Source organism: Vitis vinifera, chromosome 7 (assembly GCF_030704535.1).
Source record: "Vitis vinifera cultivar Pinot Noir 40024 chromosome 7, ASM3070453v1".
In the NCBI taxonomy this organism is placed as follows: Eukaryota; Viridiplantae; Streptophyta; class Magnoliopsida; order Vitales; family Vitaceae; genus Vitis; species Vitis vinifera.
In genome coordinates, this window is record NC_081811.1 from 20,024,785 (window position 1) to 20,049,926 (window position 25,142).

The following is a 25,142-nucleotide window of genomic DNA, read 5'->3' on the forward strand; positions in this document are numbered from 1 at the left end:
CATTCTCACATTTAATTCCTAAGAATCCAATTTTCAAATAATCTCTAAGATTCCGATTCTCAAATGAATTTCAAAAATCCAGTTTTCCTTCGAACAATTTTAATCCTTGTTTAGTGATGCATGTGATATGTTTCGTGCTCTATATGGTGCACTAACCCTCTCTATTGTTTGCACTAACCCTCTCTATTGTTAGCGCATGGTGGCTCGTTGCCCAGGTATGTACCCATTTTCCCTCTAATCGTTGTCTATGCATGTCTCGATTCTTATGTGTGCATGATCATTCAGGATATTCATTGATTTACTCATCAATTGCCACGTCAATTTCATTTTATTAGTAAAGACCCGACTTGAGGGACTTAGAGGGGTGCTATGGTCTTTGTCGTACCTTCCCAATAAGTAACCTGACCCCCGAGCCCAATCCGGTTTTTCGTAGATCACCTTTTCCAAAATAAGGAGTCGCGCTTAGGGTTTTCTTTCTTATTTTGTTTACCCTTTTAAAAATAAAACAAAAATAAGTGGCGACTCCAAGTCATTTTCTTAATCAATAAAAATCATTTTTCAAATCAAAATTGAGCTCGCCATCGAGTGGAAAACGCATGAGCCGAAATGTGGGGTCCACAATATCATTTTGTGTTGTGAAGGATCAAGAAATGAGAGTGGCACTCTTCTCCAAGGAATCTGCATGAAAGATTGTAGAAGTTCAACTTAACTACTCAACACGTGCAATGGTTTTAGAGTTTCTCTAAGTCATAATTATGCTATCCAACCACAAGCTTCTTTTTCTCATTTTTTTCTATGACTGCTTTTAATGGAAGCTAAACCCTTACCCCACCACCCCTTTTATGGTGATCAACCATAAGGATACTGTAATAATACCTCAAACCTAAAGTCAAGGAGAAGAATGCCTTTGCCATAAATATTAAAAAAAAAAAAGAAAAAAAAAAACAAGGATGAATACGTGTAATTGGCGATTAGTAAGAATCTTGGTTTATTAGGAGATTTATGGGATGTTTGGTAAAACTTAATATTTATTATTTAATTATTTAAGCTGACTTTAAATAAAATATATTTAAGTTATTGATTTAAAACTTATTACTTGATTTTTACTATAAGTATTAAAGTTGTTTAATAAAATTAACTTAAATTTTTTTTTCTAAATTATTAAATTTTGACATATTTTTCCTCCTAAATTAGAATTAAAGTAAAGAAAAAAGATGAAAACATATATTAATGAGACCTTTTTCTCACTGGGTTGTCTTCATGATTCTCAAAAGTTCTTGGTTGCTATATTGTTAATTCCATGGTGATTTCATTAGATATACCCTTTTTTTTCTCAACATTTGGTTATGGTGTTATTATAATAATTTTATTATTTTGAACTTTTTAGATATATGTTGCATTAAATTTTTTTTTAATACATTAAGATGTTAAGAAATTGATTTTCAGCATATAAAAAATAAACAACTTAATACTGTTAAACATTATTTAATATTAAGTTAAATATAAGTTACATTTAAAATTAGGTAAAAAACAAAAAACAAACACCACATAAGTCTATATTTAGGATCAAACATTCTTCAATTTCAAGTAAGCTAAAGCATAAACTTCCAAGAATCGGTAACTCTTTATTGTAGTTCATAACAACTTCTTTGAAGCAATGTATCACTAATCCAATTTTTATGTCATTTAGCAAACAATGCTATAAAACCACTTCTTTTTTTTATGACAATTAACTTATTAATGGCTACCTACATAATTCATTTTCTTGTATTAATCCTTGAAATATATTAAATAATATTGTGGAAAGAGCTATATATGTTTTAAAATATAAGGACTTTATAGAATTTTGATGTGGAAGGACATGACTCTACATAAGTCATGCTCTAATTATTAGTTCAAGTTTTGATTGCCACATTTGTCAAAGCAACCATAGAAATTGGCTTGTCCATAGTGAAGAAGACAATTCTTGAACTAATAATTAGGTGGATTTATTACTTTTTCCTAAGTATTTGGCATTTCATATTTTATATAATTTGGTGGAACATTGTAGAAAAAGAAAAAAAGGTAATGTCTCTCTTTGTGATGTGAAAATAGGTGGATTTATCACTTTTTCCTAAGTATTTGGCATTTCATATTTTATATTTATATTTAAGCTACGTGGGAATGCTTTACTTTTTTGTTTATTATTTTAGCTTAGTAGTTGAAGTTGAAGGTCAAGCCAATTTAAATTATAAAAATCATCTCTTTATTTTAATCTATGTCCCAATTAGGACTCTAAGGCTATGTTTGGTTTCCTGAAAGTACAAAGGAAAGAAAAAAAAACGCTAAGGAAAATGATTTTCTCATGTTTGGTTGTCCTATGAATAATGTCAAAGAAAATCAAATATAATTAAAACTAATTAAAAACTTATGTATTTATAAATTATTTAATCTTTATATTGATGAGTTAAAATAAATAAAATGAGTTTGAAGTAACAAAAATAATAATTTATCAACTTTTAATCTATTTTTTTATTTTCCTTCACTTTTTCTTTCCTTCTACTTTTCCTTTGTATTTTCTTTCCCTCGCATTTTCCCTCAAATTTTCCGGAAACCAAACATAGCCTAAACCTTTTTTTTTAAAATAATATCAACCTTAAATTCAAGGAAAATTTTGAAATAAATCATCAAAATTTCTGTGAAAAGTCAGTTTGTTGGTGACATACCCAATCACTAATTTATTAAAGAAAACAATAAAAAAAAAAGAAGAGAAATCTACACCTTGAGAAACCTAAATGGAGATGGAGAGAGAAATGGAGGAATAAATTATCTTGAAAAAATTGGACGTTGGTAATGGGTGTGGAACCAGTGGGCAATCGAACTGCACAGTGACGAGGTGAGGTTTGGGAGTTGGGGTGTTGTAGTAATGGTTTAAGGGGTTTTAAAAATATAGTTTTTTTCATTTAAAAAAAAGTAAAATATTTTGCTTTTTTTGTAAAATTTTTTAAAAATTAAGTAATAAGTCATAAAAAATTAATAAAAAGATGATATTTAATGAACTAAGGACAAAATTCTCTTTTTCATCTATTGAAAACATGGTTGATAAAAATAGTAAAAATTGTATTTCTTTTTCCATTGATTTAATAGTTTATTCTAATTTTAATAGTATTTTTTTTTTCAAATCTTACCACTCATCATATTCTTACTTCATCCAATGTTAGTTATCCTCGGGTGGTCAACACGGTTTGAGTCCTCACAAAAAGTCCTAAGGGCTTGGCTATAGAAAATACTTCAGTTAAAATGAAATAAATTGAAATAAAAATATTTTAATTGCAAATTATAAAAATAAATATAATATAATTTTTCATGCAATAAAAAATACTTTTGCTTGCTTCTATGATCACTTTAAATTCTTGTCTTTTAGTGGTATCTTGTAAATAATATTATTGAAGAAACCATGACTAATTTTTTTTTTTTTAATGAATAACAGGATTTTTAATAAGCCGATTCTCTTATTTTAAATTCTTGTTAAAATTGTCTTTTAAAAAAATAATTTTCAATTTTCAATAAAAATCATATTCAAACCCTATTTTTAAAAGTTGCATATTAAAATTGTCTTCTCAAAAAAAATTCCTCACTATGAAAATTTTGAAAAAAAAAAAAAAATCCTCCCTCAAAAAGGAAAATAAGACCATAAAGTAGCATATTTAAATTATGTTTGGTTCTTAGAAAAATTTAGATAAAATATAGGTGAAAGAAAATGGAGAGAAAAGATGGAAGGAAATAAAAATAAAGAAAAATAAAAAATAAATTTAAAATCAACGAATTATTTCTACATGTTTTTTTAAATTCATTTATCTTATTTTTCTTTATTATATAAAATTAAATAATTTTAAAATATATAATTTTTTAATTATATTTAATTTTTTTTTCTTTTTTTTCATAATAAAATTAAAAAGAAAAAATTTATTTTTTTAATATATATATATATATATATATATATATATATATATATATATATATATATAAAGGTCATCCACCATATTAAATATTTTTCTATTTAGTTATAATTTTAGATCCAAATATGATGCAAACTTCACTGTTAAGGTCCTGTTTGGAGTAATTTTTTAAAGTCAGAAAGCTTATTTTATAAGCTTGGTATTTAAGAACTTCCATTCATGTTTGTATAGTAATTTTATTAAAAAGTAGAGAAGCAGGGAAAATAGTGTTTTTTTATTTTATATTCTATTTGAATTCAAAATTATTTAATCAATTATAATTTTTAGTAATAATATTTTAGAAAATATATCATCTTAATTTTTAAAAGAATTTTCAAATTTTCTAAGAATAATTGTGTGAATTAAGCATGATATAATGTAAAAACAGCTCAAAAGGGACAATATTTTCCATCACAGATCTACCCAGATGAACAGTTGGATTCAAGAGTGAAGCCGTTGAAGAGGAATTACAGAGAGTGGGGCAGTATAAATTTGGCAGTGAAGGCTCAATTCTCAAGAAATACAGAACATGGGGCCCCGAGTCCTGTCTACACTGACTGCTTTCCATGTGATCCTTTACGGCTTACAGCTCCTCCCACTACCCCAAAGCAAACATCAAATACAACATTCTTCTTCTCTCTTCCCCCTCTTTTTCCCCTCCTTTCTCTCTCTGCTGTTTCACAGAGGGATCCAATGCTCTCCACCCTCCACTCAGCTTCCCTCTTCTCCTCTCTCATCCTTCTCTCCATCTTCAATTATGCCTTTGCAGAAGACCCGTTTGTGTTCTATGACTGGAAGGTCTCTTACATCACAGCTTCACCATTTGGGGTTAAGCAGCAGGTACTCTCTCTCTCTCTCTCTCTCTCTCTCTCTCTCTCTCTCTCTCTTATCTCTCTTCTCTGTAAAATCCGTTTGTTTTTGCGGGAATCGCAACATGGGTTAGTTGAAGAAGTTGTTGAAATAGTAGTATACTGCTTTCCACCTTCTAAATTTGGAAGAAATCTGCTTGTTTCCCAATTGAGGTCCAAACCCTTCATTTATTGATGTGTATCTATGTGGGTCTGATTCTATCATAGACAACCATCTTTCTCAGTTTAATGGTGTTATCATTTTCATGGGCCAAAGCGGAGAAACTATTTGGACCCTTTATATGCATGTGCGATGATTCCATGACAACGACATCTTTGTAACTTAATCAAACCCTAAATTATCCTAAATTTAGTTATAGAAAGTAAAATTCAATCAGGATTAATACAACCTCATGGCAACTATGTGGCTATGTGGCAATGTTTTGATGAGAAAGGCTACTTTCCTGAGTGGATTTTTGTGTATGTGGCAATATTTTTATTAGTAATGCTGCTCTATTTTCAATGGATTTCTTGAATTGTGGATGAAACACAATGTATAAATTCCCCTCGATTAGTTTCATTTCTGTCGAGTTCTGTTTTGTTTTCCTAGTTTGATAGTAGTATCCAAGTCATACTGCATTTACTCTGAGACTGAAGGTTCGGTATTGGGTTCTAGTCAGGCTTTATTGGCTTGTCTACTTTGAGAAGCATCATCAATCTCTATATCAGCAATTTAGCTACACTCACTTTATGATATCCTAGAAGTTCGCTCAGAGGATTCCTGTTTCTCTTCCTCTCTATCCTTTTACTTTCTTGTTGGTTCAATTTTTGTTTTACTGTGGAACTCGTACCATACGGTGATAGTGTCGTTGGCTGCTTTCTGATTTGAATAATTATCCCAGGTGATTGCAGTTAACGGGCAGTTTCCAGGACCAATTCTCAATGTCACTACCAACTGGAATGTGGTTATCAACATCAAGAACGACCTTGATGAGCCATTGCTTCTCACATGGTATACATGAAAGGTGAATTATACATTGGAACATCGAGTGACAATGTTGATGATGATGTTTGATTATGCTTGTTATTGAATGCAGGAATGGCATACAACATAGGAAAAACTCTTGGCAAGATGGTGTCTTGGGAACAAATTGTCCGATTCCCGCTGGTTGGAATTGGACATATGAATTTCAGGTTAAGGATCAAATAGGGAGTTTCTTTTATTTTGCTTCCTTAAACTTCCAGAGAGCTTCAGGTGGATATGGTGGAATCGTCATCAACAACAGAAATGTTATTCCAGTTCCCTTCGGGACACCAGATGGGGATATTACAATCTTTATTGGTGACTGGTATACAAAGAGCCATAAGGTCAGTGTACATGTTATCTTGCTGCCTCTGGTGAATACTCGCTGTTCTAGTTGGTTTCTGAGGTCTTAATGTCTTCTGTGTGGCAACAGGAACTTCGGAAAGATGTAGAAAATGGAATTGACCTCGGTGTTCCTGATGCCATTCTGTTTAACGGACTAGGGCCTTATCGTTATGATCAGGCACTTGTTCCTGATGGTATTGGCTATCATACGATAAATGTTGAACCAGGTAACTATAAGGGATGTTTATATGGTCCTTAATTCTTTGATTTAACTATGTTTATATTTTTGAGATTGTTCTCGCTATTTCTCTTAATAGAAGCATCAGTTACTTGGGTGAATCAGATGTCTCTACAAAGATTGGAATTTTTTATAATGGAAAGTCTTCTAGAAGTATGCTGATATTTAGTGTGTTTGGATATTCTACAAAAATTAAGGCTATGTTTGGTTCTCAGAAAGTACTAAAGAAAGAGAAAAAAGAGTTGAAGGAGAAAGATATTTTTACATTTGGATACTGTGGAAAAAGGTAAAAAAATAATAAAAAAATTTCCTCCCTATTTTACCTAAAAAAAATTTGGGGAAAGTGCATTCTTTAACAATTTGATTTTCTTTACCTGAACTTTTCTATGGACAACCAAACAAGAGAAAAATTTTATAATTTTTTTCTTACCTTTTTCTACCCTTCTACTTTTCTTCTCTATTTTCTTTCCTTAAAACTTTTTAAGAACCAAACATAGCCTAATGGCCCCATTATGTCTGAATAGAGAGACAGAAATCCATCACCATGATCCTGGCCAATGAAGAAAAATAGCAGTTATCTCAAAAATGATGGTAAAAGAAGTTGAGATTCTTGACTCAGGAAAACTTGACCTTGATTCTTTACCATCGGTTCTGGTGATGGATTCCATTTCCCCTATTTTAGACCATGGAATGTTATCTTTTAACAATATATGGAACAGAATAGAGGCCTTCAATTTCCATGGGATGTCCATTTATGCCCTGAGAAAATCTTTTATTTGTAATTACTGAGGGTGCATTTGGATGTTTACAAAGATGAATAATTCCTTTTGTTTTATAGTGTTTAGAGTATGGTTTTGAATGCTATTTGCTAACCTCCTGGATAATTCCCTTACCCTCAAATTGTGTTAATGCATTATGTAAATACCAGAGAACTCCTTCATAATAGACTCCAAAAGAGAGGGATGTGGAAAATATTGTCTCACAAATAATCCATTAAGGTCTTCCATACATATGATGATGTGAATATACATATAATATGTTATTAAAGGGGCATAAAAACAAATATATTAATTATGCTATTATCTAAGATGATAGCATATAATATATATTTTTTTATTCCATAAAATATTATATGTATATTCATATTATCATATTACAGGATATTAGTCTTGATGTAGGAGTGGAATGTATGGGTTGGCTCCAATTCGTGAAGATGCCAGTGGATATGGGTATGGATCTGCGCGAGATGATAGCTTTCTCAGATTTTTGAAGAGTTGCTAGCTTGTTGATTTACCTCTTGGTAACGGGAAACTAGCGATGGTCTTATTACCTTTTCTTCCATACACCTTTGCCGGAACCAGTACCTCCTATCTAGTCTCTGCCATTATCTGATTGAAGAATTTTGGTTTTGGTATTTAACTATGTGGGAACTGTGTCCTGGAAATTTTTGAAACAAGAAAAAACATTATTTTTTTATTTTAGTCAACAAACAATTGTCACCTAAGAATGCTATCCACAAACATAACCCGCTATTACCGAGCCAACAAGGTGCAAAATGAATCTCAAACATCAGAATGTTTATCTACCTCTTCATGTAAAAAATGTTTAGTAACTTTGCATATGAGCATCAAAATTTAAAAGCAACCAAACATTGAAATTAAAGAAGAAAACAGTTTTTGAGCAAGCGAAAAGGAGGGCTTAGACTTTATGTCAATCTAAATAATTGATCTGTTGGAGAGCCACCTTGACTGCTAAACTGATGAGTGTGCTTGAGGGATGTCAATTCCCTGTCTAGGGATGGTAAATTCCATCCATCTTTCCATAATCACTAGTCATCTACTTCCTGACCAGATCCCAGAAAACACGGTATGAGAAATACAAATTTGTACTACAATTGAAAGCCTTTGTACTAGCCCTTTGTGCAAGCTTAAGGGGTAATGGAAAGTAACTGAATTAACACCTTTACGGAACCGGAATGTATTATGCCATCAGCTACTCTAACCTTATCCCCACTTGAGCAAGTGCTTTAAATAGAAAAGAGATGGCACTCTGCTTGTGTCATCAAAAGCTCCTGAGTTCAGGATGAATGAAAGGTTTAGTTTAGAGGACACAGAAGAAGCTGGACGAGGAAGACTTAGAATAGCATGAAAGAGGCAGTAGCGGTTACATCTGAGCCATTAGTTGATGAAAAACTCTAATCGCTTCATGAGAAAAAGCCACAGAAGCAGAGACATAAGGGCCTATAGATCTATCTTGACAGATAATGCATGATGTGCACAAGACTGTATGTTCCCTATAAGAGCTCTAGTCATTACTGATAGAAGCTTGTTTCTGATATAGCTCAAAATATATTTCCTGGTAAGAACAGTTCCCTGCAGTAAGTCATATCTCAACTTGTTCCTCTCATCTCCTAAGCACTAACAGACCTTCTGCCTTCCCAATTTTTAACCCCATATTTATTGTCTGGCTGTAAAGCAAGAGCTGACTTTTCATAAGATGAAGAGATCATTATACTAAATGAGCTCCTCTGTTGGCTTTAGGGTAAGACACAGTCCTTCAGTGTATTTAGAACAGAAAGCAACCTTTGAAATGGCTGAAATCAAGATTTTGCTCAGATCAGCCCATTTTTGCACAATGAAGAAGATCAGGGGAAAAAAAAAGTTAGCTACTGAACAAGGTATGGTGAAACTCAAATTTCATGGGTAAATGGAGCAAGGAAGAGAAGAGCATGCCTGGAAGCAAAGTCTGATCATAGCAACAATGTTTCAACACTTTACAAGTTACTTCCTTTAGAAATACATAAAAGGCTTCCTCAAGATGTTCTCCCAAGATTTATTGACAAAAGGATTCTGAGCATGCATAGACTTTGATGTTGTGGTTTTGAATGAAACCGAAGAGACTCTAAATTGAAAGAACCTATAACATCACATGGAACATTTGCATTTTGGCCATAATATTTTACTAATTGTAAAACGCATTTTCGGCTTCCTCTTATTGCACTTTCAGTAAATTGGTTCTTTTTTGTGAAACAGGGAAAACATACCGCCTCCGGGTGCATAATGTTGGTATTGCAACTAGCTTGAATTTCAGAATCCAAAACCATAATTTACTTCTTGTAGAGACTGAAGGATCATACACGGTTCAGCAGAATTACACGAACATGGATATTCATGTTGGTCAATCATACTCATTCTTGGTAACAATGGATCAAAATGCTAGCAGTGATTACTACATGGTTGCCAGTCCTCGGTTTGTCAATTCATCTGCTTGGGCTAAAGCTACTGGAGTTGCTATCTTGCATTACTCCAATTCTCAGGGACCTGCTTCAGGTCCTCTTCCTGATCCTCCTAATGATCTTGACACGTTTTTCTCAATGAATCAAGCAAGATCTATAAGGTTGTAGTTAAATTTGTTTCTGTTGGGGGTAAATATCAGAAACCTTCCTGGAAATCTTACTGACCTCCCCACTTCAAAATTTTCGTCTATAGATATGTTTTAAGCGGTTTGGAAAGATGGATATACTCATGCTTTAAGTGTTTGTTGATTCTTGAATCTGTGACTAGTTGGTCTTTTCAACTGCTGAGGTTCACCAATGTCGTGGGGAGGAGAAGTATATGATGCTATTACAAAAACTCAGGGAATGTTTCTAATATTTACTCTTATTTTTTTAGCTCTACTCAATAGTCTGGGCTGACTGTTATACATTCTTGTGTAATCCTTAGATGGAATGTCTCTGCTGGTGCTGCTCGTCCAAATCCACAGGGATCTTTCAGATATGGCCAGATCACTGTCACTGATGTGTATGTCCTCCTTAACAGACCTGCAGAACTTATAGACGGAAAGTATCGCACCACCCTTAATGGTATTTCTTATTTAGCACCTTCAACACCCCTAAAGCTTGCGCAGCAGTTTAACATTCCAGGGATTTACAAGATTGATTTCCCAAATAGACTGATGAACCGACCTCCAAAGGTCGACACATCCATAATCAATGGTACTTACCGAGGTTTTATGGAAATCATATTCCAGAACAATGATACCACTGTTCAGAGCTACCATTTGGATGGTTATGCATTCTTTGTTGTGGGGTAAGCTTGATATTTTGATATTATTCTGTCTCTCTCTTTTCCTAATTCATGGAACTCAAAACTAGAAATATGATATCAATAACTTCTCATTCTGACTGTAGTATGGATTACGGAGTGTGGACAGAGAATAGCAGAGGCACTTACAACAAATGGGATGGAGTTGCCCGATGCACAACACAGGTATTCCTTTCTTGGAACTTGGCTCCAGAGGCTCATATATTACAACTGTCATCTGTGTTTTGGTACTTTGTCGGCTTGCATTCTCCCCAGGGCATTAAGAAAGTGGTTATTTATTGGTGGAAATGGACTTCACAGCCAAAACTGGTCTTTCCAAAATGGAAAGCTACTGTGTTTGTCCATTCTATTTCTTGAGCTTCTATTTCATCACCTGGTTTGTTTCAAGATTAGGTTTTTATAGCTCTGTTTCTTCACTTGAGATATAGTCAATGACAAACAAAAGATATCTACACTTCATGGTTGCTCCCCTCCCTGCCTAGAACCATTCATTTTGGATTGAAACCCCATAAAAAAACACCAGACTTGTATAGATTAATAAAGGTATAATGTCTATGGGCTCTCCACACTCCACAGAATTTGAATTCTCAACCACCCAACAGATTACTCATTTCTGCATAAAATGAAAAGGGATTATTTCTAGTGCCAAGTCAAGCATAATGGAATGATTCATTTCCATGGCATCTGCCACCTCACAGCTCAGATTTTGAGTTCCATCTAAAAGAATATACTTTAAGAGGAAGGAAAAGAAAGACTTTACTCTAGTGGAATTTTTCTCATCAAAATGTGATCCTAATTCTATAGAAACATGGCTTTGCATTTAGGGAAGTGATTGAGGCCAGTTTGCGTTCTCAAATGAGCTCTAAAGTCCTCATAGTGAAACAAGAATTTATTATATCCATTTCATCTATTATATCCATTTCAATATACAATGTAATCTTGGTTTTGAATGAATTAGTTTCGTCACTTGAGATTAAAAGCCCAATCACTATATCTTAACCTTAACTCTTGTACCCTGAACAATCCTGTTTCAATCTACAAGGGCTCTATTGTTTGATCAGACAAAACAAATTTAGGAATGGACCTTGTATTATCTATGAAGGCTCTAGAGCCCATACACAAAATCCAAAGTTTGAAACAAAATTGTTCCTTCATTTTGTCACAGTTGTTGTAATTGTTAAGCACTTACCATAATTGAGTTCTCAATTTCCTGAAAGCTTAGAATTTAAATTCACAGTATATATATCTTGCTTGAATAGATAGATTTTAGTTGATGGTGTGTTATGAACCAACTTGTTTATGACCTGATTACAGGTATTTCCTGGAGCTTGGACTGCCATTTTAGTCTCTCTTGACAACGTCGGCATTTGGAACCTCCGCACTGAGAATCTTAATACTTGGTATCTGGGTCAAGAAGTTTATGTGAATGTTGTGAATCCAGAGATCACCGACAAAACTGAGCTTCCTTTGCCTGATAACGCCATCTATTGTGGTGTACTCTCATCATTACAGAAGTAAGATTTTCAAAAACTCAGCTACCCTTTTGTCATATTCTTGAATTATAACAATTTGAAAATTTCTGGATTGAATATTTTTCACTTGGGTTGATTTAGGATTAAATTTTGCCTCACTTGGTATGCCTTTTCAATTCTATAGATCTTTGGGATGTCTCATAAAAACTTTGTATTAGTTGTTTAAGAATTATCTGTAGGAATGTTTGGAGGGAATGAAGGTCAGTTTGGCAACTGTTTTGAAAGACAAGTTTTTGCTCTTTTAGAACTAAGAACAGTTTTCCAATTCCAAGTACACATTTGATAAACTTTTTTACTAAAAGCAATTTTTTGAGAATCAATTTTCAAAACAAGTTGGCTTATTAGAACAAATTTTTTAGAATTGGGTTCCTGAACAAAATTTTATTCTTAAAAAAAAATAAAATAGAGAACTATTTTGAAGAACTGTTCTTAAAATTTTTTAGGAACTGTTATTGAAAATATTTTCAAATACTTACTTAGATGGCACATTATTCCCATTTTGGTAATACATTGTGTTTATTTTCTCCCTCTTTGCCAGGGACCGGTCTCAAAGAGTCAGGTTTTCCGGTGCACCACCCCTTACCATCACAAGAAGAACAATTTTGTTTGCTTTGATCACAGCTTTGATCACAGCTTTCATTAGCAGCTAACCAATTGGCAGTAAAACTGCCATAGGACTGCCAAGTCGAATCACCGGATGAGAAATATGAAAATCCATGAGACATGAAAGAGAGAAAAACTCAAGCATATGGATGAGGTTCGGTTCTACTGAAAGAGCAATCAAGCAAAGGAGTATCATTGGTATGTATGGTTTAATTGTAATGTTTGGTATTGTATGATATGTACTTACATAATAGGGGCTCAGAAGAGTTAATAACTAGTTGCATTGAAGAAGCAGCAAATGGCATTGTGTTTGTAATATCTTGATATATATTGCGGGTCTAAATTCGAACAATTTTTAAGTTTTTATGAAAATTGATAGTTCAACATGATATGAGAGCTCTAATTTAATCCAATCATCCATTTTTCGGGTTTATGACATGTCTGCCATCTATGGGCTTTCCAACATGATCTATTGCTTCTTGAAGAAGCAGACAATGCTTTTCTTCAAACAGCATGTGGAAAGAAAATTTTATTTAATTAAATTTTTTTAAAATATCATAATCAATTTTATTACTTCTTTTTTTTTTTCCTATTAAATACAAAAATGAAATGATATCTCAAACAAGGTTTTAGAGGCTTTGTTTATAGTTTTAAGAAATTTGCATTTGGTTGGGTATGGAATAATTCTTGGCACTAGTGCCTAATAACGTTAACGCCTTGATGTCCGGATATCAAAATTTAATTTTGCTTCTCAATCAGAGTCCCCTTCCCAAATCCACTAAAATTTTTAAAGAAGTATGGCCAAGATCTAACAACTAGGGAATGTGCAAAAAGTTCAATTCAATTGATTATTGAATAAAATTATTTTATGTTTAAATCAAAATCGAATCAGAACCAAACTTGTTTAAGATCAATTTAATTTTATTTGATTGATTAATTCAACGCAAACCAATTCAATTCATAGACTTAGAATGAATTTGACAATATTTCTATTCAAAATATTTTTGGTAAAAATGTTTTTTTTTTAAGTATTAAAAACGTTTTTAGGATAATCACCCATCAAATGTTTTTTTTTTTAAAACACTACAAATAAATTTTTAACACCATAAGTGGTTTTCCAAATTTTTAAAAGTGTTTTTAAAATTTTATGAAACACCTATTTTTTTTTTTTCAAAAACATTTTTTCAAGCAAAAGAGTACTTTCTAAAATCACTATCAAACAAATTCTTAAAGTGTATTTGAGAATAATTCTAAAAAGTGTTTTTAGTTTTTTTAATATTTAAAATTTTTATTTTTCAAACATTAGAAATATTATAAATACTTTTTAAAATCACTATCAAACGTACTCTTAGAGTGTGTTTAACAGTGATTTTAAAAAATATTTCTAACATCTTTAATATTTAAAAAATGAAAATTTTTAAGTGTTAAAAAAACTAAAAATACTTCCTAAAATCACTAACAACGTACTCTTAATTGGTTTTAATAATTATTTAAAACCCATTGAGTAAAAAGTCTGGAGTACATCTAAATTTGTAACCTAAAATATAACAAATGCATATAAAAGTTAATAAGAGTATAACTTAATAACAAATATGCAAGCCAATGAATATATTAAGATAAACAACTTAAAATATGTTTGATAATGAATTTAGAAAACATATTTAACATTTCTAATACTTGAATTATAAAAAATTTTAAATGTTAAAAATATTATAAAAACTTTGTAAAATCACTGTCAAACAAGTTCTTATAGGGCCATCAAAACTAGACTACAATCTATAGAACTGATCTTTTGGAGTTCAAACACTTGACACTACAAAATTGAGAAAGTAAATGTGCCATCATAAATCAAAATTCCTCTCATGAGACTGCCCCTACAGATAGGAACTACAACACTCAAAATTTTTGTATTTGTTGACATAAACCGAGTTGAATATAAACTACCTACATATTTCAATGTAAGATATGGAACTTTGGGAAATAATATCAGTCTTACCCTGTAAGTAACGAGTAGGGGAAATGCATGAGAAAATTGAACCAAACCAAGCTTGTTTGTGCCAGGTATCAGAGTCATTTGCTCTATGCATGCTGGTAATGGTGCAGCTTGTAGAGCAACACTTTTCCAGCTGCATTTCCCACTGCCATGAAACCTCCACCGGGACTAAAATCCAAACAACGGGGATAATGCAGGGTTCGGTTTGGTGGAGGCCAGTTTGAGTATACAGTGTAGGATGGTATGTGTATCAACTTTAAACTGTTCTTCTTCATGCTTGAACTAATAGCCAATATCTGAGCATCATTGTTGAATTTCAAAAAATCCACCTTGGTGGTTAGATTCTCAATGGTTTTGATTGGTTTCCTCTTCCCACCTAAAAATTCTTCTTTATTGTACACATTCACAATCCCACTGGATGAACCGGCAGCAAACAGAGCTCCATTTGGGGAAGCACAAAGAGATGTACCATTTATGCAGCCTTCATCAATAGCTTTATGGAAGCAAGTCCTTGTTCTCAAATCCCAGTGGTAAATATGCCCATCACCCCCAGAGCTCAATAGTTGCTTCCCATCATCAGTAAAAGCTAGAGAACGAACAGTTCCATTCATCTTAACTGTTCCAATCAGTTCCTTTGTTCTAGATGAAACCAACAAGATACAACCTTCATTGCCCACAAAGGCAATGGTACCAGAATCAGGGGAAACCTCAAAAACTTCCAAGCTCTTCTCCTCCCTACCAGTTAAGGGTCCTATTTTATCCACTCTTGCTTTCACTAAGTCAAAGCTATAAAAGAACTTTCTTCTTCCTGCTATAATAACTTCAGACCCATCAGGTAAGAAAGACGCTTTTCGAATAGGGCAATCATCAAGGAAGATGCTTTGTATTTTGGTGTTCCGTTTGCCATCAATTTGAAAAAATCTGAGTCTTCGATCTAATCCAGCAGTGAGGAGCAACTGAGCATTACGATGGAATTGAACTGAATTAATAGGACCATTGGAAGGATCCTCTGCATTCGCATCTATTAGCCTTGAATATTCCAGAAGCCCAGGCAATAATTTTGTACTGCTTTTCACTATCAGGTCTTCATCTGTCCGAAGGATATCATCAACAGCTTCAACATCCTTGTAACCTGGGGCTACGACTGCACCATTTTCTTCATCTGATGATTCATCATCATATGAGCTGCAGTCCCTTAACTGTGAATCAAGTTGGGCCCACTCGGTGCCTGGATTCAGCTTTGCATGCTGAGCCCTCAATCGTGATACATACGCTGAACCAGAAATCACACTCTCATCCTCTTCCTTCCTTAGCTTCCTCAATCTGTTGACTTTAGCTATATTTATATTGGTCCTTTCCTCTTCTTCATCCACCCAGACAGGTTTCCTTTGCTTTGTGTCCTCTTCATCATTACTTTCCTCTGGTAATTCCGCATCCTCCTCATAAACAGACACAGAGCTGTTTGCAGATCGATCTGTGAAGAACAAAGCGGAATCCTTCTCTACCATATCTCGCACTTCTTCCTCACCGCCCTTTCCAAATTCAACTGGGGCATAGAGAGATCCAAACAAAAGGTTCTCCAGCTTCTTCATTTCTCTTTCCTGCTCAACTTCCAGTTGCTTTTCCTCTTCTTTGCGTTCTTTCTTTCTCCTCTTGATCCTTGAAGTATCAGGACCCAATTCTTTTCTGTCTTCAATATCTTCATTTCCTTCCAGAGGTGAAGGTATATCAATATCCTCCCTTTTAGTCTTATTGATTCGGTTCTTAGGGAGAATATTTTGAGAAATTAAACTCATTGTGGGAAGATGAAGGCCTGTGCTGCAAAAACAAGCAAAATAAGACAGACATTTACATCCCAGTCCCTGGCTTTGAAAAGACAAACTAAAAAGACAATATGACAAAATTGTGGTGAAACATTTCAGGCTAATCAAGTTCAACTTTATCATTTCAAATCACCAAATAAATGAAAATCAGGGCAAATAGAGCAACCATACATGGTTAAATTTTTTAACATGTCCAGGCTCCAGCATATAAACCTATTTTATTAAGCTATAGGACATTTACAAAAAGAGAATACCAAATAAATAAATAAACTGTGGATCTAAAGATGTCAATGGGGAGGATTTGGGATGGGTCACCCCCCTTCCCCACCCAGCCAGTCAAGTTGAGCAAAATTCATCCCCATCTGGTAGGGAGATTGGAATCCCATGCTAGCCCTGGGTATGTTTCAGACTGAACACTGAAGCTACCTAAGTTTGGGCAGAGTTTTATATTAAATGAATGGATTACTGTGTACTAGAATTTTCAAAAAAAATGAATAGGTGCTAATTTTTTGGACATTTGGGTTTGAGTCCCCACATAAGGAGGGCACAAGAGTAGCAACCTCACAAACTTACATGCTTAGACTAGCAAGGTATTAGATTTAAATAAACAGGAAATGCAAGTAAATAGAATAAAGACCAAAAGCTACATGTTTAAATTTGAAAATATCATAGATATTTTCAATTCTTTGAAGCTCATTGCTGTGCTTTCAAAATAGCAATCTCAATCATTTTTTATCCAATTGTGAAACAACTAGCCTAAAGATATCTCAAGAGTCAGAACTTGGGCATCTTGTGTATTGTTTGGTGCAACTCCATCATAGTCAATAGGTGGTCTTCTTAACTTAGCAGGATTACATGCAAACCAAGATTAGATTTTACGAAGACAACAAGCCAAAACATTTTTACAGAAAACCAAGGGGAAAACTGTTTAGCAAAATACCAGATATTGACTTAGAATGCGTTTGACACTGATTTTAGAAAACGTTTTTAGACTTTTTAGCACTTGAATGATAAAAAAATTCAAGTGTTTGAAATATTAGAAATACTTCCTAAAATCATTATCAAACGGACTCTTAATTGACTGCAAATAAGACAAGAATGGTATGGAACTGATTCTAGTAGGCTCAAAACCTAGTCCCGAATTCCATGAGCTTTATTTTAAACCCATAGATGTAATTACTGAAACATAACTTTTAAAGTTAACAAATTTCACCAGGGCCTTCTAACTGAAATTTGACAAGTTCTCAAAAGACTGGGATATTGTATAGGCATGTGTCAAGGTCTTAAATTCATTTGAGTATAGTTCAGTGATTAAACTTCCACTGATAGCACTTCTACCATTATGCCCATCCGTTAGTTGAAACTTTCTCAAACCTGTTATTGCAGACTCAAATGAAATTTAATCATTAACCCATTCCTCATGTCAAGTACAGAATAAAACACTAATGTTCTCCATGTATGAAGGTGGTTTTTTAAAAGAACCTACTGACATAATATAGACTTCTGGATAAAGTTCAAGCAACACCTCTCACAATTTACTGAATCCATCTCAAACTCTCAAGTGAAATTAGTCTACAATCAGATCCTAATATCAAGAAAAGAGTAAACCACTAATTGCTCCATGCATGGATGAGGCATTGTTAGAAGACTTATGAGTCTAGTATGGATGTGACATTGAGGAACTACTTTAGGATGCTTCTGAGTCTAGTATGGATATGAGTCTAGTCTCATCTAACCCAACAACACAATCATCACAGCATCATATACCATAACTTTCTCAGACTATTAAAATTATCTAGCTTCATTTTTCCAGCATCCAAACAAACAAATCTCAATCTAGAAAACCAACATTTTGGGTACCTGCTGATAGATAGAGGATGTAGAGGACCTACACGGCTCCGTTGAAGAGCTATTGGTTTCCCGCGTTAGAGCCTCGACATTGGCCGGAGATGTTACCGGCACGATTTCATGAAAGAGCTATCGATAAGGTGGCTGTGGTTTAGCTAGGGTTTATCACATCAGAAACACGGTGCCGGCAATGCAACCGGCACGACTTCATGAAACTGCTGCCGAGGAGGTGGCTGTGGTTTAGCTAGGGTTTAGATACTTTGGCCCCAAAACTTTCGGGCAGGCTCAAGTTCGATTTACGGGCCAAACTTATATCCCGAATGCTATGGGCGTAACATCACATAGCCTAGCCCTAGAAGAATGGTTATTCTTGGGCCGGGTTTAGATGCTCACTGGCCCAAAAATTTCGAGCAAGGCCTTGGACCTACAGCCCAAATTGTAACCGGCCACAAGGATTTTTAGGGAAGATTCTAATTCGTTACAATAGGCTCAAAATAAGCATACATCTTCAGAGTACCATGTTATCGATTTATCATGTCCGTAAAAAAAAATGATATTTATATTACATTTGACCATCCTAACACCACCTTTCAACGATGAAAATATGAAACTTGAATTATTTTTAGAAGATTTTTGTTTTGTAATTATTTTTATATGAATATGTGAAAATATGTTTTTTTATATTTTTTTTTAAATATATATATAGCTGATATTATAAATCATATCAAAATCAATTCTTGATAGAGTTTATTTGACCGAAAGCCGAACAATGAATTATAGTTTGAGTGAAGAGGGAAAAGTATTTAATTATCTCATCAAATGTCTATAAGGAAATGAATTCTTTAATTTAAGTATTTAATTAATTTGAAGAATAAATACAAAAATGTTTTTTTCCATTACAAATATTAATTTGTGTAATTCCATTCATCCAAGGGAAAGTATTTATCAGTTGGACCCAAAAATAAGAAACAAAAAATCAAGTAACTATATGTACATTCTTAAACAAAAATAAGAAATGTCTATCTTTAATAATTTTTTCATCATATGATTGTTTTTGGATAGGTCCCAATTCCAATTAGGAATTTGTTGGGTATTTTAGGAACAACTTTTCAAATTATATATATATATATATATATATATATATATTATTGATTTTACCATTTAATAATTATAATTAAATCTTTGTAACTTAATAATAATTAAAAAAAGAAAAAGAAAAAAAAAAAAGGGAGACTTCTCAAGCACTTAAGGTTTTGTCTTTTCTCCATCATAAGTATTAGCTATGAAGACATCTACAATAATTGGTCTCAAAAAGTGTATTAGTGAAACATATGTATAGCCCAGAGCAGATCGCACCAAAAATTTAGTCAAGATTCCATTCTTCAAGTTGACTCCAATTATTGTAGATGTCTTCATCGCTAATAAATTTCAAATTCATTACCAAGTTCATTTTTTTTCTTTGTTATTAGATAATTTAGATGACATTTGGATACACATTATCATTAAAGTAAGGCTTTTAGGTTACCTTTTGAAATGCCGAAAGTTTAAATTGATTGTTTCACTAATCAATATCATGAATAAAACTACAAAAAAAATTGAGAACCCCTAGATTTTTATAGCATAAATGTCTTAACCTTTGTTTTTACAAGAAAAATAAAAAAAAAGAAATTCAAAAGAAGAAACTTTCTTCGAAAAGTGTGTTCTTATAAGATTTTTCTAAGAGAGAGAGATCTATAATTTTTTTATTCTAATTATATAGTATTTTTTGGACAGTTTTAACTCTCAGAAACTGTTCTCCTTATTTCTCATTTTTTTGTGTCAAGTCAGGTTGACCCACTTAGACACTCAAACCCAACTTCAACACTGAGAGAGAGTTTTCTAGACGATTCTAACTCTCATAAATTGTTTTCCCTATTTCTCATTTTATTGTGTCAGGTCAAATCGATCCACTTAGACACTCAAATCCAACTTCAACATTTTTTATTTAGAAAAAAACTTAGGAAGTCCTATATAAAATGGAGAAACCCTCTTGTGAAAGATAGGAACTTAATTAATGTTATTAAAATGGATTACTAAAATTTTTAAATTTAGGGTTAATTTCATTCACCTCTCCTAAGATTTTATTTAAATATATCTAGTTTGAAATTTTATCACATGTCTTCCTTATTTTGAGTAAAATGAGAGGTAAGTGAAAATTAGAAATAAGAATAATAAAAGAAGTATTTGATGAAATTTCAAACTAATGAAACATAGGTGTATTTAATCAAAACCTCAAGGAAAGTGAATGAAATTAATCTTTAAATTTAAGATAGTAAAAATTTGACAAAACTTTCAAATTCTCAACTTCAATCAAATGTTATAACAAAAATTTTAAATCTATTATATTTTTAAAAATTATTTCTAAAAACATAATTCCTATTATTAACTATTCATTGTCAACGAACAAAATGCACCCTTATTGATTAATAAAACCATTTTTTTCATTAGAGGTGAGTTAGATAAATAAGTAGACGATATGAAAACTTGATGTAAAAGGAATATTTTATTAATCGATAAGAAGGTATTTATTAAACAGATGAAGGGAATTATAACGATTAATTGATTAATTAATTGTGGATACTAAGAAAAGAAATATACAAGTATTCATGAAGATCCAATTATAAAAATACACAACACAAATTATAAGTGAATTTACAACTCGATTTATTAAATTAATTAAACATAATTTGATTATTTTCAGATATTACAACACATCTTCAAGGAGTTTCAAAAGAGTTTATTTACATAAAAAACAAATTCAAATTCGTAACTTTAATTTATTTATTTACAATATATATATATATATATATATATATATTATTTACAATAAATGATTTGATTCAATTTTATTTAAAAAGGCGTTTTTTCTTATTTTTATTAAAAAGAAAGGTTTGGATGCAATTTTATTTACAAAAAGTTTCAATTTGATTTTATTAATGTAAAGGAGATTTTACAAAATGTATTCCAATTTGATTTTTTAAATCACATGTCCTTTAAATCATTCAAGAGGACACACTGTCTTAAATATCATAATAACTCTATTGAGAATATTTATTGTCACCAACCTCTATTATTAATGACCTAATCCATAGACATATGTGACCATATTAGAGTCTCGATCATAGGTTAAAGTTTGTTGTTGATTTTACTATAGACTCAACACCCTCTAAAGGTTGAAAGACTATGCAGTATATTAGTTTGGTGAATCATGATAATTGATAGTCTTACATTATGATTCACTATAGATATTGTCCAATGTATAACCATACACATTAATGCACTCACTATGAAAAATTCATCATCACAATCAAGACAAGTTATAACTCATCCTTCCAATTAAGAGGTAGTGCACTACAATCTTAATTGGATTACCCAAATTCATGAACTAATTGTGAACAAATTATCCACTACTAATGCACCCAAATAATATCTTCTATACAACTCCTAATACACCCAAATAATATACAATGTAAGGCATATGAATGTGTATGCTCAGATAACCAATTAATGAATATGAGATAATAAATGGGAAACCAAGAAACATAGATAAATAAATTTATAAATTAATTTTAATTTGTTACATCATGTCATGCTTTCTAAGACTCAATCTCAAACAAGAACCTAAGGTGAGTCATGATATAAGGTTATCGAGTAGTTATGACTTTACTAAGCTGTTATACTATATTGTCTCTCAACCTTGAGAGAATATTGAGTTTGTAATAAAGTTAGCAATAACTTCAACCTAAGGGTGAAATCATAAAGCGATCATATATTCTCTATGAACTAGGTCATTGTTGATGAAAATCAATAACAACAAGTATTCTCAATAGAGACATCATAATATCTCATAGATTTTGAGATAGTGTATCCCCTTAGGTGATCCTAAGGATATGCAATTATGAAATGTGTGGTGTCATAGTAATTCCTTTAGTGGAATTTGACATATGCTCTTAGTGAGTTAGAATATGTCATTTGATCATATAATAGGAGGATATGCAACTTAGAGATAATAGAGTAATTTTGATAGGTTGATAGCTTTCACCTTGTAAAATTATAGATACCAATTCATAGGGAGACTATATATAGTGAATAGTAGTCATGGACTAAAGTACTTAGTGTTTCATTATAATATGCATAGTTTATTAGAGTGTAGTTGACTCTCTATAATGAGATTAAATTTTAGAATCAGATTCTAAGAAAGTCAATACTGTTCTATGGGTCCCAATGGTCTCCGTTTAAGTTCATAGCCCTTGATAACACAATTTATGAGGATTGTATGAGTTTTAAATTCACTTATGTGCATGAAAAGTGTTTTGATAAATACGGAAAGTTGCATAGGAGCTTGTGATAGTCTCTCTAAACTAGGTTAACTAATTAGTTGAAACTCAATTGGGCTAATTAATAAATTGGGACCCTTTTTTAGACTAGATTAACTAACCCCATTATTTGAAAATCAAATTTTAATTATTATATTTGAATGTTCTTCGACAATAACACTTCACGAGGATTTGAAAGCTAATATTTGACTATCTTCAACCTTTTTTGTGACAAATTTACTTTTATTTTTAATTGTTTGAATTCAAATATTTCTTATTTAAAAGGGTGACAATTTACCTTCCTCTTGTACGCCCATGTGATGTGATGCACAAACTCTATATCAATACCAAGAAAATGAATGGGTCATGGGAATATTTAATTGATCATAGTGTACATATTTAATTTATCATAGTGTACATTATCATAAATATTTTTTTTTTGCAATGCTTGAAAATTTAAGGGTTTAATTTAATGGTATGAAAATTCCATATGGTAAAAAAAAATAATGGCCCCATGTTTGAAAGTTAAAATCTTAATTGAGAATTCCAACATATCATATTAAAAAAAAAATTATAACCTTAATGTCACAGACTTAGTCTTTTCCTAAGCTCGTGCGACACTTAAACAAGTCAAGACCCTTGATCTAATCTTACTCCTGATGCTTAGCTTGCTAGGCTAATATGCACCTGACTTAGAAGCTTTAGAGGGCATAATAGGTAACATTTAAAGAATGAAAGTTTTATTGTTCAAAGTAAGCTTTACAAGTGTTTTGGAACTCACTTGTTTTGGTTGGTTAGGTTGTTGGGTGGTGTCTTGGCCAAATAAGACATTAACCTATTTATAGGCACCTTAGAAAGTCTCTAGAACCTTAAAGGGTCCTTTACAAATCAAGAATAATCTAGAAGCTCCTACACTAGTCTATGTACAAGGGTATGTACAAGATGACTTTGGAATATTCTAGAACACCCCACACTATTCCAATGCTCTCTTAGCCAAGTGTAGAGATGTGTGGACATCTCTAACCCTCCCTCGAAGCTTTCATACTCTTCCACTTTGTAGTTAAGTGTAGATGTCTCCAAGGATCTTTAAAAACTTCTCATTTCCTATATAAACCCATAGGAAGGGTCATTTGAAGCATTTTGTGACATTAAGGTATGATATATTTACTAACAATAAATTACATAGGAAAAGTAGGTTTCGATGCACTTATATAAAACCAAAATCATAAAATAGGAACCTAAATTTATAAAATATAAATTTCAAACAATAATTTAAAATATAATTAGTATTTCATACACTTTTAATCAAAGATATTATCTTTGACCATTCGGATACTACCTCATAATGATATAGGTAATACCTTTAAACGAGTGCATGAAACCTAATTTATGTTTAGAGGGTTTTTATTTTATTATTATTTTTACATGAATACGTGGAAACTCATTTTTTTTCCAACATATATTGACAAGGTAATAGATATGAGATTTATATTCTAAGAATTTGAAATTCTTGTCAAATTTTATTTTAAAACTTTAAAACTAAGTATTATTTGAAAATTAACATAAATTTATATAATAACATAATATATAATATTTTAAAAATATAAATTAATAAACAAAAACAAGCTATTCATGTTCCTTTTATATTCATTACACGAAAATGGAAGTTTAAGAAAAATAAAAGATGAAATTTTTTTTGAAAGAATCTTACTTACAAGAAAATTTTAAAATTTTAAATTATAAAAAAAAAAGAAGATGAAAAATGTGTTTCCATACACATATTTGGAAAAAAAACCGCCCTAATACTTAAAATATTGAAATATAGTAACTATATCATCAAAATATATCATTGAAATGTAATGTTTTTTCGATCAAACCTTAATTAAATATGAATTTTATAAATTCGGGTTTCTATTTTATTTTTTTAATTTGGGTATAAAATCATTTTTTTTCTCAAAAAAAAAAAACCCTTAAGAAAAAATTATTTAGTCTTTAATTGATCATAAAAAATACAAAAAAAAAAGATATAATTAAAATTAGGTCAAATGTGTATAGTTTTAAATTATTTAATTTTTATATAGAATACGAAAACCAAATTAAATGAATTTAAAAAAGCATATAAAAAATAATGTCTCGACTTCAAATTTATTTATTTTTTAAAAAAAATTTCCTTCTATTTTTTCTTGCAATTTTATTTCTTTGCACATTTTTCCTTGAATTTTTCAATAGCCACATTAAGAAAGTACCTCCTAATGGCTGAATTCAAACCTACCATAACAAGTTTTCTTCCAAATAGACTTTCAAAAATATTAAAGAAAAAATCCATAGTGCGATACCACTCCGTCAAATTTTTTTATGAATAAATATATCATATATAAATTTTCTTTAAAATATTAATAAATATAATGATAATTTTTCTTCAAAACAAATTTAGAGAAAAAAAAAATTATTAT

At 31.7% G+C, this 25,142-nt stretch overlaps 2 protein-coding genes across 3 annotated transcripts; one reads left to right on the plus strand and one right to left on the minus strand.

Annotated features, from left to right (window-relative positions):
- Positions 1-4,405: 4,405 nt before the first annotated feature.
- Positions 4,406-13,056, plus strand: LOC100265830 (monocopper oxidase-like protein SKU5). The gene is made up of 9 exons (XM_002269689.5): positions 4,406-4,817; positions 5,728-5,837; positions 5,923-6,193; positions 6,283-6,421; positions 9,465-9,828; positions 10,155-10,520; positions 10,622-10,700; positions 11,850-12,049; positions 12,606-13,056. Exons 1-9 carry the CDS (start codon positions 4,671-4,673, stop codon positions 12,715-12,717), a joined length of 1,788 nt encoding a protein of 595 aa, XP_002269725.2. The 5' UTR covers positions 4,406-4,670; the 3' UTR covers positions 12,718-13,056.
- Positions 13,057-14,417: 1,361 nt separating this feature from the next.
- On the minus strand, positions 14,418-18,661 carry LOC100263672 (U3 small nucleolar RNA-associated protein 18 homolog). 2 transcript variants are annotated; one of them, XM_002264249.4, is made up of 2 exons: positions 18,347-18,661; positions 14,418-16,476 (listed from the first exon to the last, which is right to left on the minus strand). In XM_002264249.4, exon 2 carries the CDS (start codon positions 16,457-16,459, stop codon positions 14,750-14,752), a length of 1,710 nt encoding a protein of 569 aa, XP_002264285.1. In that variant the 5' UTR covers positions 16,460-16,476; positions 18,347-18,661; the 3' UTR covers positions 14,418-14,749. The 2 variants fall into 2 exon arrangements, with proteins under 2 accessions (XP_002264285.1, XP_010645232.1); XM_010646930.3 differs by having other exon boundaries at positions 14,418-16,481.
- Positions 18,662-25,142: the final 6,481 nt, after the last annotated feature.